General features: G+C 41.0%; 1 protein-coding gene across 1 annotated transcript in view; it reads right to left on the reverse strand.

The window, feature by feature from the left end:
• Positions 1–677: 677 nt before the first annotated feature.
• The window catches only part of begain (brain-enriched guanylate kinase-associated), a 38890-nt gene continuing 18908 nt past the window's right edge, over positions 678–20659 (reverse strand). The window contains exons 4-7 of the mRNA XM_030045253.1: positions 19413–19479; positions 8445–8552; positions 4994–5077; positions 678–2391 (exon numbers count right to left, since the gene is read on the reverse strand). Of these exons, the coding sequence (XP_029901113.1) occupies positions 823–2391; positions 4994–5077; positions 8445–8552; positions 19413–19479 (1828 nt within the window). The 3' untranslated portion in view covers positions 678–822. The remainder of the gene's footprint in view (positions 2392–4993; positions 5078–8444; positions 8553–19412; positions 19480–20659) is intronic.

Raw genomic sequence — 20659 nt, forward strand, 5'->3', positions numbered from 1 at the left:
TACATTTTATTGTATTTAAATAAAATATGCGTTTCCTAGTATAGCCTGACCTACTCAACCAATTTTAGAAATCTTTAGAAACCATTTCCTTCCATGAGTGGCACTTGCAGATATTGTCCCTATGAGAAACAATTAAGCTGGAAATATGTTTTTCCAGCTTATTCATATATGCATTACACGGCATGCATTTTGTTCAAGAGAAAATAGAGAATGGAAATTACTATTTAACAGCCTGCAGTCAGCAGGGTCCTCTATACATAATGGATAACCTTCCCTTTCTCAAACATGATGTTAATTAAATGTAGATTGTGGGAGGTGTTGGAGAGCAACTTGCTTGGGAGTTTCTGTACCGTTACATTAAACACTGCCTATTCCATAATCCATATTGTATATATTAAAGCAGGAATTAATGGTCTTTTGCTGGTTTTACTGACAAAACTTAAAACCAAAGATAGAACAGATAGCACAGTACGTTCTTGTATCTGTGTCTACGTTTCTGGTCTTTGTTCATGTGGTTATGCTTCTCAGTGATCATGGGCTCATCCCAATGGCTCTAAACTGGCTAAATTAACATCATATATAAACAAAAACATTGATTAGCTGGTCTCAGATAGCTACACTGTATCATGACATAAATATCTCAATAGAAAAAAAAAAAAAAGAGTTGCAGACTGCATGAAACGTGCCTTGGCTAAGATACATAAAACAACAACATCTCAACACCCCATGTATGTGTTTGCCGCAGGGAACTTTGGACACATACGGTACAGTACAGTAAGTAAGGAATTATCATCATGCATAAACTGAAGAGCTTTTTTCCACTCAGTTAAGCAGTGTACCATACAGCTGTGCCTTGGTCAAACTATCCTTTCTCGTCAGTCCCGTACTACCAAATTTTTGGTATCTTGGAGAGGTCTTCTTTGGGAGTGCAGGGCCAACACTGAGAGCGGAGCTGGAGCTTGGGCGGGGCCGGGAGATTGGCCTGGGGCAGGGGTAGTGTTGAAGACTTGAGGCCTCTAGGGAGCTTTGGTGTAAGGACTCAGCTGAACTGTCTGCACTCAGGTTGACATAGTCCTTCTTGGTGCTACCTGCTGCCGTTGCTCCCCCACTGCTCTCCTTCTCTTTAGAGCTCCCTGAGAGGAACAGACTACACTCTGAGTCCTGGCTATCCTCCTTGGCCCTGTACAGCCCAGGGGCTTTCTCCTGCTTACGATGCCCCAGACCTGGATGCTTAGAACTGGGACTGGGACTGGGGCTGCGGTTTGGTGAAGGGGGGCCCGTTGCAAAACACTGTTCCAGCACACGGCCGTGGAAGACATCATCTCCTTCTTGGAAGCTGCTGTAGAGGGGCCCGACTTTGATTTTACTGGAAGGGCCCATGGCAAAGTGGCGCTCAGAGAAGCTGTACGGAGAGACCCGACCTGTGATGTTACGATAGGAAGACGAAAAAGTGTTGATGTCTTCCACACTGAGCTGTCTCCATCGGCTGCTCAGCTCGTCCTCAGGGACATGGACATCACCTCTGCTGTCAACACCTCCGCCACAAGCTTGTCCTAAACCTGAGGTCGAACCCATGCTGTGGGAAGAGGCCAACCGCGGGGTGCTGGAATGGTATGGTTCACTGAAGCATGATGCCGTCCGTGTGTATGCTGGTGAGTTGCTCTTCTGCGGGCTCCTTGAAGACACCATTTGCTGGATACTGTGGGCCTTAGAGAAGCTCGGGCTGTCTTTATCATAAGAGGACAAACTTTTGCGTTCATATTCCCCACTACCACCATCTCGCCAGTCCATATAGAGAGCTTGGTGGGAAGACGATAAGGTGCTGCTGGCAGTACGCCCACAACCTCCACTAATTCCCCCCTTTTCGTCCGACGCAATGCTGAAACTAGAATAGGAACTGGAGGCAGGGAGGGAGCCAGTGCCAAACTCGTCGTGGTGGTGGAAAGAGGATGGGGGCTCGTGGTGTGAGAAACTTCCCGAGTGGTAGGCCTCTTCATCCGGGTTGCTGTCAGTGGAGTTTTGGGCGTGGAATTGGAGCAGCCCGGTGCCGTGAAGGTCAACGCTCTGCCTGCGCTCTGTGTCTTGCCAGCGTTCAGGGCAGTAGAGGGCTGTATCACTGCAGTACAGGTCAGAAGTCTTATATGAGATGCGCCGATTCAGGTGGTCAGTGCTTCCCGTTCCCGTCAGAAATTCTCCATCCTGGGGCTGCGGGCTGGGTGACCGTGTTACGGGGCAACTGCTCCCTGGTTCAGGCTTTTCCAAGACCTTTGCTATTATGGATGTGGGCACAGCATCTGAGTAGGAGGAGTGGCACATTGCCATGGTGGCTCCACTACCACGGTCGTGTTTCTCGAGGTGGGAACTGACACGTTCTTGGAAATCCAGTGGCAACTGAGAGAGAACGATTGACAGACACACAAAAGAGACAAAAGAAGGTTGATGAAGATGGGAACTTCTTAAAAAAATCTGAACAGATGTTTTATTGAAGTAGGATGACAGCTGGTGAATGAGACATTCTAGAGATTTACTCAGTAAAGCTGTGAAGTGAAGAATTTCTGGCAAGCGTTGTTAATTATTTCCACAATGAACTTGATTCTTTTCCTCAGACATATTCTATTATATGCATTCTCCATCTGCACTGGTGGTATTTTTAGCATTGCTCCTCAAGGATTGGATTCCAATCTATAGCTCTGGTTTAGAGAGTAATTCATTCGTCCATTTCTCCCACAGTCCAGTTTATGTACCCCATGGGACTTGCACTACTCGGCCCTCCTAATGAACTTGTCAGAAATCTGCTGAACACAAACTTTTTTTTTCTTATTTTGTTTTGTTGCTTTGGTCCTGACTCCTTGTGCTTATTTTCTTTTCAGCTAATTTGTCTGTTCTTTACTTGCCATGAGATTGTCATGGTTTGTTTGGTTCTCATTCCATAACGACAACAAGCCTAACACATTGAACCATGCTTACATTTCTTTATTTTACTCAAAATTTCTTAGATATACATGAATATTACCTCTTGCCAAACATTTTCTTTTTTTCTAGTTTTCCTTCTCTCTCTCACAGACTTACACGGAGTCTGTCTATGCTTGATTGGCTTGTGTCTGAGAAAAGTGTTCCTGTCAATTACAGACTGACTCTTTCTGCCTATTAAAAGCAGGTCAGGGTCAGGAGAAAGTGTTCCTGTCACACTGAGTTTTCTCTTATTTCCTCCACCCTTTCTTTATTCTCAAATCTTTTTCCTCCCACTCATGTTTTCTCAACCAATAAGCCCTCATTCGATTTCTTTCTCTTTTCTTTCTGTCTTTCCATCTCTCCTCTTTCTTCTGCCTACCATCAAACACATATCAGTTCCGCAGGGAAAAGCTTAGATTCAAATTAAACCAGTGCTCTGGTTCTTCAGTTGGGAATAGAAAAAAAAGATAAAATACTGACTTGGCTTTGTTAAGAAATAGAAGCTCTTCTCAGCATAAAGCCAGCATGTTTTAAGTCCAAGCTATTTTTAGTAACCACTGCCTCTCCCAGTGGGAATAGAGATGGAAAGTAGGTGAGGCTGCAGAGGGAACACATGACAATATAGCGCTTTCTAAAAGAGAGATAGCCAGCTCAGCATCAATTGATATCTGAGGCAAATCTTAATTAGCAGACATATACTGTATAGTTCACCAGAATTAATCCATGTGACAGCGTACAGATATGCAGGTCCCCTTGGTCATTACTGAAATTAATGCTTGGCTGAGTTATGATGGATTTTCCACATAATGACATTGATCATCATTGTTTGAGGCATTCCAGCAATTTAGTGCCTGTTTCTGTCTCTCCCCAGTATTAATTTAAAATATTTGCCAATCACTCATCTTAAAATGCCAGCGATAGCTTTTACATTGCCATTTATTCTACCCATTAAAAAAAAAAATCAGCTACACCAGTTTACCCCAGATCCTAGCCCCCATGTCCCTCACTATGTTTATTAAAATTACAATAGAAAAAATAGCTATATATTTCACAAAACCAAGAATCAGCAATTATTTGAAAATCTGACAATCAAGGTAAATTCTCAGTGGCCATTTTTCCTTCATGAAATAGTTGATAATGACAAATGTAGTCCATGAGACTGCAATTTGCACCATGTAGAATCCAATACAAAACTTATTTCATCAAATATGGACATAGATTGGCAGAATGAAATGAGAATCTTGCACACTCACTACTACATTACACTCAGATTTTACATATTTGTACAGTAGTTGATGCTGTATGGCCACATAGATGGATGTACTTTCCATTTTCTTATTCCTAAGTGGTGGTAGGGGGGCTTGACACCCTGGACAGGTCGCCAGTCCATCACAGGGCTTGAATGTAGCTTTACTGATCGAAATAATCAAGTGCATTTATGTATGTCAGTCATTATCAACCCAGTCACAGAGTAACAGTATTCTTCACTGTTGTGAATTTCGTGTGGTCCTAATCAGCCTGTCATTATGCAGAGAAAAGATCAGAATCCAGACGGTGCTTCAGACAGCAGACCTTCATCTGTCTGAGTGAAAAAGCTATGAGCACCAACTCTGACTTACTGTGCAAACCACTCGAGTATTCACTGGTAATGGCACATCAACACAGTAAAAGCAACCTTTCTGCATCACAAATACAGCGCACCCAGGATGTCAACTTCAATAGTAAACAGATTACAAACAGAAACTATGAATATGATAGTTGATAGATGATTTGTTGAATTATTGATTTTTAACTATCGTCATGAGTCTGCTACAGTAGAAAAGTGGAACACAGCAAATTCTGCTCTTTGTGAACTGAAATTCTTTGCAGTTCAATCAATTTTTCATTTGAATGGTTTTGAAATGTAGCTTAAAACCTGTGTCAGCATACCTTTGAAGAAGAACTGGGTTTATTGCAACACAAATTTAACTCAACAGCCTGTCATCACGGTTCGTATGGTATTATATTCCTGCCTCCGTTGCAGCAGCGCTGGAGAACTCACCTCAGACATCTTGTGAGCTCTGTAGTGAGACTTGGAGCACTGCAGCAACTGGGCTGCCAGGTTGCAGTCCTTCCTGTACAAATCCTGCAAGCAGCAGAAAGACCATCCATCACTGAATCCACACTTTGAAATTTCATTTGTCCTAGTGGTGGTGAGGTGGTGGTGGACTAACAGTTTGAGAAGCAGGGTTGTGTGACCGTGGTGGAGGTTGCCAGATCAGTTCAGCACCGGGCAAAAATCTACATGGTGGATGTGAATGAGATCCAGGTATGAATATCTGTGACCGAATTAGTAAAATGAAGGGCATTGTTGGCGCAATAGGTTTACAGAAACATTCAGTTTAAGAACACCATGCTCATCAATCATCATGTAACATCGCCGCTATTATACACACACAGTGTTTGACAAGGGAAAATATGGAACAGTCTCACCAACTATGGTCAAAGATTATTTTCCCATACATACACTAAAATGTGGAATGAAACCCCATACTACATTTACTGATGTGACTTTTTCTTTTCTGTGCTGCAGAACAGGAACCTGCTGCAAAACCTCAAAGTCTCAAAGCTTTATGTTACACTGTAGCTGATTTTTGAAAGTTTGCTACGTGTTTAAGTGCTTTTTAATCATTATTGTCATTATTATATTTTATCGTTATTATTATTGTTTTTGATGTTGTTATCAGAATCAGAAGTACTTTATTGATCCCTGCGGAGAAATTGGGTCAGTTGCTCAATTTTCAAGAGAAGAATTAAATTACAAGAAATAGAAAAGAAGCAAGACATACAAAAATATGCGCCTTACAACTTTGTAAAAAAGTATGTGCATTATGTTTACAGTTGTATCAAAAGTATATGCATTATGTACATTAAGTCTAAATATGTGCAGTAATCCTGCAAAATATTACAAAAACAAATACAGAAACAATAAATTGGGCATATATATTAAAAGGGATACCTATATGCATCATATATACACTGTTGAATTGTTGTCAAGTCCTACAGATATAAATTTGTGCAGTTAAATGGTTAAATAAACAATTTAAATAGTGTACAGTTATGCAGTCTGTTAAATCTGACCATCTGACCTTTAGGCGTTAAAATCTGTTTATTTATTTATTTAATTTTATTTTTGGTATATGGATGTTTGTGTGACATATGAGGTTAAGAACGTACATCCTGATCCAAATAATCAAACAAACAAACTCATCTGCTGAAATTGGTCCAAATCCATCAATTAGTTAATGGCTTTTTTTTTTTTTTTTTTTTTTTGTCCTTTTTCACCCTTCAGGCTCCCTAAGGCCAGGGGAGATGACATTAAGGGTCTGCTGGATCTTATTAACTCTGCAGAACCTCACTCGTAATACATCTCCTATCTGCCTAGTTCAGTCTATGCTAATTTCATTAGAGTTGTCTGAAATAGGTCTTCCACTTATCTGCACCCCCTGGTCTAATAAGCTTGTGTCGCTTTATTTGTCTCTTTCTCTGTGATCCTCCTTTTTCTCTCTTCTGTCTCCTTTCTTTCTTTCTTTCTTTCTTTCTTTCTTTCTTTCTTTCTTTCTTTCTTTCTTTCTTTCTTTCTTTCTCAATTTTGCTGTGCTCAGTTTTGTTGTTATCTGTGTCTTTGGGTACATGTGAGTGGGTGTGTGTGCATGCATGAGTGGGTGGGTTGTTACTTGGTTTTGCTAAAATTTTATGCAGTTAACACCTCTCTCTCTCTCTCTCTCTCTCTCTCTCTCTCTCTCTCTCTCTCTCTCATGCATATCAGTCTGCTTGGAAAGGTCAGTTCTCCCAGTGTTCCTCTCACTGTTCCTCTGTAACACTGCAGCCCTGACAAGACTCTCACCGACATCAAAGCCTGCTCTTTGACACATTAAACTCCCCCACCGGTTAACAGCAACCCCTTTTTTAATCACTTTATTTCTTTTCATTTTGCCACTTGAGGACATTTGGGATCCCTGTGGTTTTTGTGGATGGTAGAAATAGACCTCTGTCTCGATTTGGTTGGTTCAGAGCCAATCTTTGGCTTTGTTAGGCCTTAACAGATTGTATATTTGAATAGATGAGTGGTGGTGGTTCCTTGTCGCCTTGTATCAGACTGGGGTGGTCACACAATCCAAAAGTGAGACCTATCACTTACTGTAGATTTGTTGGATTCATCATGTAGAAAAACAGTAATCTAACAGACCTTGTTTAGCCTGACCTATTCAACTTTTCTTGTCGGGTCTAAGGCATTGAGCATTAGGAGGGTATTCGATTTATCCCATGTTATAAGCAGTAAATTCAAAGCTTGCTCTCTGGTGGAAATGCTTGCCTTGCTTCTGGCTCCGACAGGGCAAACTCTCCTCCTACTCAAAATGAACCTTGACCTCAATCTGCCTGGCTGGATCTGGAGGGATTGTCAGAATACTCTGTGGCACTGAAGTGTTCAAACTACCACAACCCAAAGAGAGAAAATATAACCTACTGGGAACCCTGAGTAGATATACCAGTAAAATCACTTCAGAGAAAGTGAGGCACCAGATTGCCACATGCCCCTGAGCTCAGATCCACACAGCCCCATCTCAAACTTCTGGCAGCCCTGAGGATGCCCATTGATTTCAAAATAATCACTGTAAAACACCCACTGGCTTGGAGGTAATTCCTCTATCTGCTGTGGCACCTTGCAGCACAAATACCCCAGAAGTCGCAGAACCACAGTGGACATCAGATTTTTTTTTTTTTTTTTTGCAAGAGTGGCCCAGTAGAGAAGAGTGTGTAAAAGGCAATGGAGTGTATTACAAGGGGGGAGACATGGATTTACAGTGAAAAAAAAAAAATACAAGAGGAGCAGTCATTTCCGATACATGGCACAAAACAACCATAAATTGCCTAGTCATTTCCCAGATTTACTCTCCCGGTGACTGTCTTTTGCTACAATGCTACAATGGAAAAACATTTTCTCCAATTCCAGTGCCAGATTTTAGCTTACCTATTTGCAAGGCAGGTACTGGATGTATTTGGGCTTTAAATGGCCAGAGCTGTGAATCTCATTGAGACAAAAAATTCAGTCTAGACTAGTCTGACTCACAGGATGCAGATGGTGGGTAAAACCCTGCCATTGGCCGACTATTTCAGATGGAATTCTCCTCCCCTTCCTCTATCTGTGTGTTACTGTTTTGCAAAGACACCACTGCTGCATCTTGGTCTTAGTGCTGCCCAAGATGATTGTGATTGGTTTAGAGAAATTCAAACAAACCAGGGCATTTTTCCTCTATAGCAGACTGGTAATGGGCTCAGGGCTGCCACAGCTTTAAAACAAAGTGTGGAGATAGGGCTGGTTATGACGCGAGACTAAGTCCAGACTAAACCCACAAATGTGTTAAAATGAAAACGTGGTTGGATGGAGCAGAGACTTTGTGGCGTGTCAAGCTCTCATGAGAAAATGTGGCGAGGAGCTGCGCTGTACTCACATTGTCCTCTCTGAGCTTATCGATGGTGATCTTAGCCTCCATGAGGTGGTTGTTGAGGACAATGATTTCCCGGCTGAGGGCTCTCTTTTCCTCTTCATGGTGCTGGGACTGCAGTACAGGGGGAGAGAGAATGGAACGAGGAAGAGGAGGACAATTGGATAAAAAAAAAAGGATGACAGTGGAAGACAGAGTAGATGATAAGAAAAGGGGTAGGAGGTACAGGATGAGAGGAGGAGTGTTGAGATAAAAAGAGAAAGATGAGAGAGGCAAAAGTCGGAGGAGCAACAGTGGAAAATAAGATGATAGAAGAGGGGAAGGGAAACGAGAGGAAGAGAGCCGTAAGTCACTATCAGTCTGAAGCCTGTGCCAGCAGCAGGTCTTAATTAAAAGAAGATTACACTTGCCAGAGCTCATATCAAATCAATTACTCTGGACGACACAGAGAGAGAGAGAGAGAGAGAAAGAGCGAGAGAGAGGGAGAGGAGGATGAAGCAATCATTTCATTTTCAGTGATTTCTGTCAAAGAAATGCAAGATGACTGTGCTGGAGTGACAAACATTTTTGACTTAGACAAAGTGTTTTCTTCATATTTGTTTTTTCACTTGATTTCGTAAGAAGTTTTTTTTTTATCTCTCTTTCTTTCCATTGCCTCCCTCCCTCTCTCTCATCACTCACTCAATCATTCACTCAGTCATTCACTCACACACACACATTCCAGTAATTGTCAACCGTCCGCCACACAGCACCAGCTGACAAATGATACAGCGCTGAGGCCTCGCTCGGCCTCCCGTCCTTCTCTCTCTAATCTCTCAATAGCCGTGATTGTTTTGAAATACAGGGGGTGCAAAGCCAATCTAATAGGTGGCAATTAATGTCAGTTTAAGCAATAGGCCAGCATTGATATTCAAATCCAATTCTGTTAGGGTCTCATTAATCAGCTGTCAGGACATGCAGCTCTCTGGCACTCTTTTCCCTGGCTCATTACTCTGAATTTTCTATTATATTTTACAATGCTAGTCATGTGTATGGCCATCTTAGGGCGTGTTGAAGCCCAAATCTGTCACTGTGCCCTCTGTTGAAACAACAATTCTCCCTTTGACAGCTTTCTCTATATGTTGATGTATTGATTCAAGAAGACTCCACAATTAATATTATTTTTAATAGTACTGTCCCCAATCATGACATTAACTGTTGCATTTTTACCATCCCTTCTATCCAAAAACTGCATCCCATTTCCATTCCCTAAAGTTTTTCCATTACAGCTAATCTTTGCCCTCTCATTTATCTTAGATGATGAATTGGGTGGTGGGCAGTGTGGATGGGGGAGTTACTTTCTCTGGATAAGTATTAACACAATATTAATACAAAGTGATGACAAGAACAGGCTGGAGGTCGTATCTTTTACACAGTGTATACTTACAGCAAAGAGGGTTAAAATGCAATTTCAAAGCAAAAATACTCAAAGTCGGCCTTTTTCATAAGGAATTTTCAACATGATTTTTTTTTCCTACACAAATGAAAGAAAATAAGTGCTGTATGCCATATTGCCAGCTAAAGTGACCCCGAGTGAGTTGTAAGAGTGAAATCAGTGGTGTGCGCTTTCAAAATAAACTATGATGTCCAAGATACACAATCTCTTTTTCCATCGTAGCTGCTGAATCTGATACCCTCATATATCCAGTAATCTCTTGAATCTTCTATCACATTGACTCTTCACTTGGATGTGACTTTAGGGGAAGAATTGGAAACAGTTTATTGCACCTGTGAACTGAAATGAAGACAGGGTAGTCTTATCAGGATTAGTATGACGAACATGAGCTTGCTCTGTATTTTGGAGAGAGAGAGGAGGTCTTGTTTTAATTACAGTGTCATGACCAGGGGATGAGTCAGAGCTATGCCCACTGATTTTTGCTATCTGCTTCAGTCATACTGTACTGGACACACATGCTGTCATCAAGACACTATCAGCTGGTGCCACACACATCACAGAACAGCAGCAAGGAAAATTAATATGCAAAGCTTTTACGGTATATCACCATATCTTAAGGAGACTGATCCAGCTGAGAAAGAGCGATATTATTTTTCACAACTTGGCATTAAGGGCTTCTCTATCTGTCCATTCAAGTACATTGAAGCCTCTCAGCCTGCCTCGCTGTCTATTTTTCCATGCATGCATGATTAAATATTATAAGTCTATAAGACAATGAAAACTTTCCCCCAATTACTGGGCAGCATACAGCAGGTAACTACGACTGAATATCTGGCATTTGTATCCCAACTGAGCCAGCAAAGGCTTGATCGATCCTCTTGTTCTATTATGCAGCGGTGTAATGGAATAAAACTTAAAAAATGCTTGACTTGTTGAGCTTGTTTCAATTATTGATTTGGGAGGCTTGAGCTGTGTGAGCGGTGTATAAAATGTGAAAAAATTTGTGAGAGTATTTCTAAGAAGCACCAATTCATTTCATGCAGTATGCTGGAGAATCTCCCTTCTCACTGGACAACAAATGAAGCTGAAATCCCATGAGATGCAATTACTGAAGACTGTGGTTCACAAAGGAGAGCAGAAAACTCCACTACAGTTTGTACACTCTTCTGCTGAGGAACTTAAAAAAAAAAAAAAGAAGAAGAAGAAAAAAAAAGAAAACATAACTCATTTTTTAACCTCATTATAGGAGATTTTCAACTCAAGACTCCAGGGATGACCAGCCTCCTGTACAATTCGAAATCTCGTATGCTTGTTTTTTGGAAATGTCCAACCAAGAAATCCTAACTTAAACCTTTCATGGTCCGCAAGTGAACACAATTTGCAACTTTTTCTCTCTTTTGAAGGTATTTCCCTTAAACCACATTCCCAGAACGTAGGCAGAAGAGCAGGATCTCTTGCAAACCCGTATTGATTAATGTCCAGTTCCAATCCTCATGAGCTACTTAGCATAAATTAAAACACTGAAGTTTTCCAACTTGAATCATCTCTCCATGTAAAACAGCAGTGGAAGTGAAGATTGCATGCATTGGCTGTTTTACTGCTCCACAGAGAAAACGGGATTAAACAAAAATGTTTACCACATCTGTTGGGTTCGACTCTGATGTTGCCCTCCCAAGTGTAATTTTCACTTTTCATTAAAGAGCTTTGACTAATGACTGTGCTGCAAATGGCACTAACAACTGTGAACGTGCTTAAATGCTGCTCATGAAAAAGTACAGAATGACACACACACAGATAGGCGTGCACACACTCTCGCACTCTCTCTCTCTCTCTCTCTCACACACACGCCCACACACATGCATAATGACAACACGCTCCCCAACACATGTCCCTCAGTCTTCAGGGCTATTATCTATCTCTAACACCTTTCACACTGGTAACCATACATGAAGAAGTCATTAGCTGTTATTTGGCCATCTTTTAGGGAGTTTGTGATTTCAAAACAACAATAATAAATGCTTCAGGGCCTCAGGTCACTATAATTACTCTGCTCACTGGTGGTGTCACTGGGAAGCAAGCCAGCTGCACATCCCTCACAGAACAAAGACAATTTGTTACCTCTATAACTCTATAACTCTCTATTCTAAAGCTTAGTGCACCTTACTTTTACTGTTGTGTTTCATTAGTTAGACTACTTTATGAAATTTTTCTTTTAAATTTAGATATCACCTGCAAAACAATGATTGGTATGATATTGTCTCATGTCATGTCTGATTAACTATATAGCTGAAGTGAATTGATCCTAAATCAACTATTATTGGTCAGGTAAATGTTTATTTGTCGATGCTGAGGTTAGAATGATCTGAGGTGTGACCCCTGGGACTGCACTGAGCCTCTGTGTTTCAGCACCATGGATAAATCTGATTAGAGTTAATACATCTTGATAAAAATGCACACCATATAGGAGGAAATACCATACCGCTACTTGGAGAGAACCTCAGAGCACTGCAGGTGGAGAGCGCTGTGGTTTCCTGGATTATGGATATTTAATAGACAGGCAGCTGTTTTACCCAGCACCAGAGCGTGCTGGGTTGGATATGCTACAGAGTAAAACGGGGGCGACCCGAGGCAGCTGCACTGTCACTTTTCTTGTTCACTTTCATCACCCCGGATTTCACATTCACCTCTGGGTCATGCCAGCTGTAGAAGCTCTCTGATGACTCCCCTGTCATGAGGTGCATCAGTGAGGGCGGCGAAGAGGAGGATGGGGAATAACTTTGGTGGTTGTTGCAGAGAAAACCAACTGATACTCAATACCAGTAAGACAAAGGAACTGGCTGTGGGCCTCCAACATGGCAACTTGACTGGACACTGATACCAGGGTGAGGAGGTGCAGATGGTGGAGTCCGATAAGCACCTGAGGGTTCACATCAATAACAAACAGCAATGGACTGACCACAGTGACCCATGAGAGTGGGCGGGGTCGACTGTTCTCCTTGAGTATGCTCAGGTCTTTCAAAACACTGTGTGATAAGCATGTTCTACTGTGCTGTCCAGGAGAAAATGAACAATCTGCTGTGTCTTTTGTGTTTGTATTCTATCTCTATTGTTTTTATTGCTGTCATTGTCTTCTGTTATTTTTGTGGAGATCAATAAAAAGAGACCCTTTGATGGGTGACCCTGCACTTTGACCTCACAGTGGAAAAGGGGCAAGCAAAAACAGCTATTTCCATATGCAGATCAATAAAATATCTCAGCGAATACAAAGTAATTGTTTTCAGCACCATGGAGAGCTCCTTACTTGCAGCATAGCACTTTGAATGGTGCTCATGCACAATGCTACACAAAGAAACTGTATTTCTTCATCTTCCACTTGTGTCTTAGTATTTTTTAATGTATCCTATTACTACTTGCAGCTTCAGTGACCCAAACATCCCCCACAGGGGATCATTAATGTTTCGTGTAATCTAATGCAATCTAACAGTGGGCCCCAAAAGTCTGGCTCCACTTCCAAAAACATTTTTGTTTTACCTTTTATGAAAAATTAATATATTTTTTTAGCCATGCTCAGGAGGTTCAGTCATTGTCTAGTAACCTTGCTGGTTCAATCCCTGCTGTAATTTGGCACTTTGCATGGCAGCCACAGCCATCAATGTGTGAATGAGGGCATGAATGGGTGAATATGAGGTGTACATTGTAAAGTGCTTTGACTAATTGCTCAACCCGAAAATCACTCAAACAAGTCTCAGTCTCAACAGGATTTCACTTTTTTTCCCACTAATACTCTGTAAGTAAAAACAAAAAGAATATTCGTATTTACTGAAAGTCCAGTGATTTCTCAGTATTTGGTGTGCTCGCTGTTTGCCACAGCTTGCACTCCATCAGAAATTGATTCTACAAGCTTCTACATAATTTGAGAACTCACATTATTCCACTGCTCTGTTGAAGCATCCCACCGAGAGTCTTGTGATGTCGCAAAATGTTTTGTCTTTTCCCTTTTCAAATATTTCCAGAGATTTTCAGGAGGGTTCAGATCTGGTGACTCTGGAGGCAAAGCCATGCAAGTCAGCAATCCTCACTCTTCTTTAGACTTCAAATAGGCCTGGCATTGCTTCAGTGGATATTCGGGGTCATTGTCCTGCTGGAAAATTAATCCTATTCCGAGTCAGAGAGGATAGCATGCGTCTGCAGAATAGAGTGGTACTTCTCTACCGTCAATATGTAGCTGCAGCTGATCCTGTTCAGATCATAAAACATCCGCACACCCGAATGTTTCCATCACCATGTCTGACTGTAGGTTTTATTTTCTGTTTCACTGACGTCCCATGTGGCTCCTCTCTCCTCTCATAAGCTCTCCAATTTCAACTATAAATTTCAAACTTTGACTCATCTGTAGACAAGACTTGCTTCCAGTCTTCAGCAGTGACCTTTTGGCACAATGTTGTTTGGCCCACGCTACATGTTTAGACTTTTTTTGTAGTTAAAGAAGTGTTGACTGTAAACTGGCACTCTTCCATTAACGCCACACTTTACCAGTTATCTTTTGACAGCACTTTCACTATCTGGAGTAAGGCGTTCAGCTGGCTTTTTATTTTTGCCTTGTGAAGATGTTCACTTGATATACTGGTCCTCAAATGGTGTGGTTATTTCGGGTCTGCCTCATCTTGTTTTGGATAAAAATGATTTTGACTTTTGAAAATATCTCTAGTGTGTATTGTGCTGTGAGCTGGGATAGCTGTTCAGCATTCAGGGGAACAATTTTGCCCTGAATTGCTTCACTGAGATGTTTTAACAGTGTCATCAGCATCTGGAAAATCTTTTTCAAGTGTTAAAGTATAGCTTTAGAGGACCATATTTACTCAGTACTTGGTCTCACCAAGCCCAAAACAATTTTGTATTAGGTGCATACATGTGTTAATAGTTTTTATGAAATAAATGGTGTGATGAAAACCTTTATGTTCATATACTGTAAATTTAACTTTTATTCAAGAATTTCTCAAAGCAAAAAAATAATTTGTATCGGTTCTGAAAGACAAATCAACTGAATGAAAAAAAATGTTTTAGCTTCTAATAAATGCTGAAAACAAAGCTCTTTGGTTCAGACCACTGTACTTGATTACAGCTGCATGCAAATATTTATTTTATGCCTGCAGCAGCACTATCTTGGAGGATGCGCCAAGATTAATCTGAACCCTCACTGAACCTTCTCACAGGCACTGAACCGCAACTATAGTCCAGAGCAAAATTATACTTCAGAAAAGCTGGTTTTAGGCAAAAGCAGATATTCATCCAACCATACAAATCCCAACAGCTTCATCTCTAGTGCTGTAAATCAAACTGCAGATCAGAATGTAGTCAGTCTCCTCTTGATCCACACTGAATACGACTACTCCAGTGTCACCACACTCTACTGCACCTCTCCCAGATCTTCCAGGTGTTAATCTCTCACTTTGTTGCTTATGAAACAATTTTATTCTTCTCTGTTTTCCAGTTGACCTTGCCAGCTCAAGCCTCTCAGAACTTTTAATTACGTGTCTGATTTGATTGGAGCTGCCTTTGTCACTGACTGCCTGCCTTGGCTGTCTTCCACAAAGGAACATATTTTCCCCTTGAAATGCCATTGCATGACATGACATCAAAAGAAATGGCAATCCCAATGAGGCATTCCTCTGGAAAGAAAGAAAAAAAATCTCATACTGTCTCCTGCCATGAAGACCGATTTGCTACACCAAGGCTCTCTGCTCGACAGACAAACCCTTTGAAAAGCCAGCAGTTTTCAAAATCATTTCGCATGACTGGAATACATTATTGACGTGTGTGTGCGCGCGCGCGTGTGTGTGTGTGAAAGGAATGATCCATGATGTGATGACGTTTCAGGCTCTCCATCTATTCAATGTATTACAAAGCAAGAAAGATTACATTAGAATATCACAAATAATAAGCTACAAGTACTGCAAGACAGGAACTATTATAAATGGCTGTATTCCAAACATAAAGTATTTTACGTCTGTGTTGAATTATGCCACTTTTCAAGCCCTATTTGTTCACAATCATCCAAAATCCATTCTACAAAGCCTCATAAGCTCTCATCTCCCACAAATCATGAATTCGCCATACAACACCATTTTCACTTGCCCAGAATTTTTACATGAACCACGTGAAGCAGACAAAAATGTCCAAAGTAAGAATGGACAGCACAGTGTTACAGATAAATCAGCTGACCAATAGACACATTAGCTATGTAGCAAGCCAAGGGTCAATAATCTAGCAACTACCTGCTAGTTCAGTAATAATTTCACACAGTCCTCTTCCATTAGCGTGAGTACTAGGGAGACAAGCCCCCTGGATCAAACTTGTGATGAGATTAGAATCCAGTTTAATCAAGATAAGTCCTAAGCATGGACCTCGCGGCAGAGCCGGCTCGTCTCCTACAGCGATGCTGCCTGATAACGTCCAAAGTGGAGGGGATGAGGGCTAAAGCGCTTGGGGACCTCTCAGCCTGATACGATTGGACGGCTACTGCCAGGGTGGCCGGAGCATCAGTTGGCTATAATAGTTTTCTAACAAGGTTGCATGGCAGGTAAGACCAATCACTTTGGACATTGATTGTGCTCCCTGTCTTTGATCATGTAATTGCTTTGAGAGAGAGGTGAGAGTGGTTCTGCTGCTAAACGGGCGTGTTCAAATCGATTATACTAGATTTCTCATTTCTTAGACCAGGCCACATTGTGGACGGGAAGAGTGAGAGAGAGAGAGGGAGAGAGAGAGATAGAGACAGAGGGAGAGAGAGTCATCACCATTATATTATCTGTTGGGGTTATTAGACCATATTCTATCATCATGCCATTTAGTATTATCACCGTATTTGAGAATGTAAAGCTTGTGTGTGTATTGATATTTTGTCTCACATCCTCTGGCTCAGCCTCAGACTGCAGCCTGGCGCTTTTCCAGCTACATTTAAACAGAGGCCAAGCATTTCAGCGTGGCTTCACACACATAATAAGATCACTGATTTATGTTTGCGTACATGGATGCATTTTTTGTGTGCAGATATACACACATGTATATCTGTGTGTGTGTGTGTGTGTGTGTGTGTGTGTGTGTGTGTGTGTGTGTGTTTGTGTGTTGGAGTGCATGTCTGCCTATAAGGATATAAATGTAAATATATATATAAAAAACATAAATATAATATAAACCAAAAAGTCTGATCTGTCCCTTTGACATGTACTGTTTCTGATTGTTCCCAACATGTCTATACTGCGATGCTTTTCAAGAATCCTTTTTGTAATACCCTTTTCCTCTTTGGAACTGACTGAAAAAGATTAAAAAAAAAAAAAAAAAAACTCACAAATGCACAAGATACACAGGGCAGAGCAGAAACAATTACTGTCAAGACGATTTTGGGAAGTAGGGACTGTATAATGGTAATATGGGTTTGAGCAATACAGTGACTGCTTCGCTCTCCCTTTCTTCAAATGGTGTAATCTAAGAGAGAAAGAGAAAGAGGGCTTTGTAGAAAAGCAAGGCAATCAAATGAAATTGTAAGTAATGGTTTCCTAGAAACTTCAGTACAATACTTTCAGCCCTCAAATAAATTATTTCAGGTAAAGCGATCCGTGCAACTGTGTGTGTGTGTGTGTGTGTGTGTGTGTGCATGCAAGCCACCCTCCATTTGTCCAAGTGCGCACTGGTGTTGTTCACAAACCTCCATAACCCTCATACATCTTCAATGAGAGCCTCGGTGGGAGCATTGTGATACTTACAGTGGCCATTAGGATTCTATAGCCACTGATAATGCCAATACAAGATGATATCAGCAACATAAACTCCCCTCCCCTCATTGGTCAGGAGATGTAAGAGAGGCAGAGGATGTGGGAAAAAGGGAACATGTGATGGTAGGAAGTGGAGGTGATTGTGCTGCGTAGTAGTAATATGATGTAATGCTGTGCAACTGAGGGGATTCGTACAGGATGCGCTGGGAAGTGTTAACGAATGGCCCACTAAAGCAGGACAGGGGCTCAACTTGGTGCCAGGGGTTTAATTAATTAGAGTTTTGAGGCTGTACGAGCAACAGCAGAAGCCGAAAACTGAGAGAAGTGGACCTGCGTCTGCAAATTTGCCGATTCAAATCCTGGGATGGAGAAAAGACGGAGAAAACACGTGCACTATGTGATTTTATCTGACCATTAGATGATATCAAGAGCAGCAGCGACTTTGTATTTTAACCACAAATGGGAAGGAACTAGATGGTTCACTCAATGGCTGTTGACTACCATCAACATTTTTGGAAAAATTAAGTAAATCTCAGCACTGAAACTTAACTGAGCTAGACGTTTTTTTTTTTTTCTCTACCAGTTAAAGCATGTGTGATGAATGATCTTAGCAATGCTGTGGCATGTTTAACTCAAAATGTCATTCTGTTGATCATTTTAACACAATTTTTAAAGTCCTCTGGGTGTGATTTGATGACGCAGGCCTATTTTTTTTTTTACATAAAATGGCTGCTTTGATAGAAAAATTTTGGTGCAAAACTGTCTTCTGTGTCATATATGAAAGAGAAATGGACCTGCTTTTCTTGATAACAATGCACAATATGTATATAAAATTACCTGTTATTAATTTAATATAAATTTTGCATTAAGTATGAATGGCTAATATCAACTTTGTACATGAGGGTCACTATGGGTGGCAGCTAACTTGTTGAGGACATTGCCTCTCATTCATTTTGATCTTAGCTACACCTCCTCCCTCTGCCTGAATCCTCTTTAATTCAACTTTTTGTAAGCCACTCTTCTCTCACTTGTCTCTCCCTCCATAGAAAAAAAGTATATGTAACTGCAGCACAGAGGCCAGCCTTGGACAAACTTTGCTAAGTTGAGCTAAAATAACTTATTTTGTATGTCCTTTTCATTTTAGCGGCACCATTTCCCTCAGTCATTGTGTTCACTTGCTTCATGGATTCTGTGAATTTTGAGGAATGGGATAAGGAGAGCGCTTCTTTCAAACAGCAGGGGAAGCAGCGGGAGGAGCTTGAGTCTGGCATGCATTTTGGCAACAAACAGTGCACAGGAGGAGAAAACGGCTGAAAACAGCAACATGGCTGGTCCACATGAGTTGATATCTTTACAAATCTCCCCAAAGCACACATTAGCTTCAGGATTGATAATAGATTGTGAAATCACACAATGCAGGTTTAAAGGAGATTATAGCGCAATGCCTACTGTTTACGTCTAGAGGAAATGTCCCCCTATCGTTTGGCAACTCATGTTTTATGTAATTAGACTTAACATACTTTTTTCATTGTTTTTATAATACAGATTTTTTCTTAAATTGAACTGCTCTCCCAGTGACCAAGGACACCTTACATAACTAGATATGGACATGACGATAAAGTTTGTGACATGTTTGGAAGGCACTTCGGCGATACAACAGAAACATGGACAAAGCTAAGTACCGTGTTACTCTGTTTAACACCGGTGTGATAATTCAGATACTTATTTAGGATCAAAGCTGTACACCGTTCAGCAAGTGTCTCTTACCGTCCTGTGCATCTTGTCCTCCAAATCCTGGTTGATCCTTTGAAGAGCTGCATAGCTACTCTGGATCCTACAAGGAAAAAAAAAGAAAAAAGTGATGATTCCCTGTGAAAATGCTGTGAAATCAAATCACATAGTATAATGACTAAGAGTGTCATAGTGTACATGAACCTGAATAAGCATTAGTAATCTCTGAGAAAAAGATATAAATAAAACAGGGCACTGACTTAGAGTCTGAGAGGGGATTTGCAGGTTATTTTAAGTGTTGACTCAGATCTGAAGATCATTGAGGAGATAAATCTGGTGCGCTAAAACAGATTTAAAGGGTTTTGATATGCTTAAGCCCCACAAGGACTAAAGAAGAATAACTAAAGAAGAACTCAAAAAGCATATAATGTGATCATAGAAAATTTGAATTTAAGGGCCCTTTGTCTTTTCTCTTTTATGTTAAAAAAAATAAATAAATAAAACACTGAACATGCAACATCAGTGCTGTGGCGCTAGTTTGTGACTCATCGCTGAACAAAGCTGAAGAGGCTTCTAATATTTTATACCTCTTTTAACCGCTCCTGATGGGCAGCTTAGCACCTTGCATGACAGCCTCGACCATCAGTGTGTGAAAGTGTGTGAGTGGGTGAATGTGAGGCATACAGTGGAAGCACAACAGAAATAGTGTCCATTTGCTATTTAGGTAGATTTCTTTCTTTCTTGTGAGGGTCTGACAAAACATTTTTGCATGCAAAATTATGCTCGACTGAGCTACTGGCACTCAGTTTTGGTGTGCTCACTTTTGTTGTTATCTGTGTCTTTGTGTGCATGTGAGTGGCTGTGTGTGTGCATGCATGAGTGGGTGGGATGCTACTCTATTTTTTAAAATGATTAAATCCTCTTAAAATTTCCTTCCCTGCTTTCCTACTCCTTTTACTTCTCCATTCTCTCTCCTCCTTCCTCCATGATTGCTCTCTCAGGTAGACTTCCAATGCATTAGTGAGCTTAATGGAATGAGCTGTTCTTGCGCCTCGACTTGCTATTTGTTAAATTATTACAGGCATTCTGTCTTCTCGGCTCTCAGTTCAGTGTGGCATTATCACTCTTCTCAGGCCTCAGAGGGTGTGGATAAAGTCTGGCGTTTATGGTCCCATTAACCAGACAGATATGGAGAGAACACAGTGGATACATAAAAAACCAATCATAAAACAAAGACCTGAGAGAAATATGAGGCAGGTAGAATAGGTGTGAAATGAAAATAA

This window comes from Myripristis murdjan, chromosome 22, assembly GCF_902150065.1.
Source record: "Myripristis murdjan chromosome 22, fMyrMur1.1, whole genome shotgun sequence".
Lineage (NCBI taxonomy): Eukaryota > Metazoa > Chordata > Actinopteri > Holocentriformes > Holocentridae > Myripristis > Myripristis murdjan.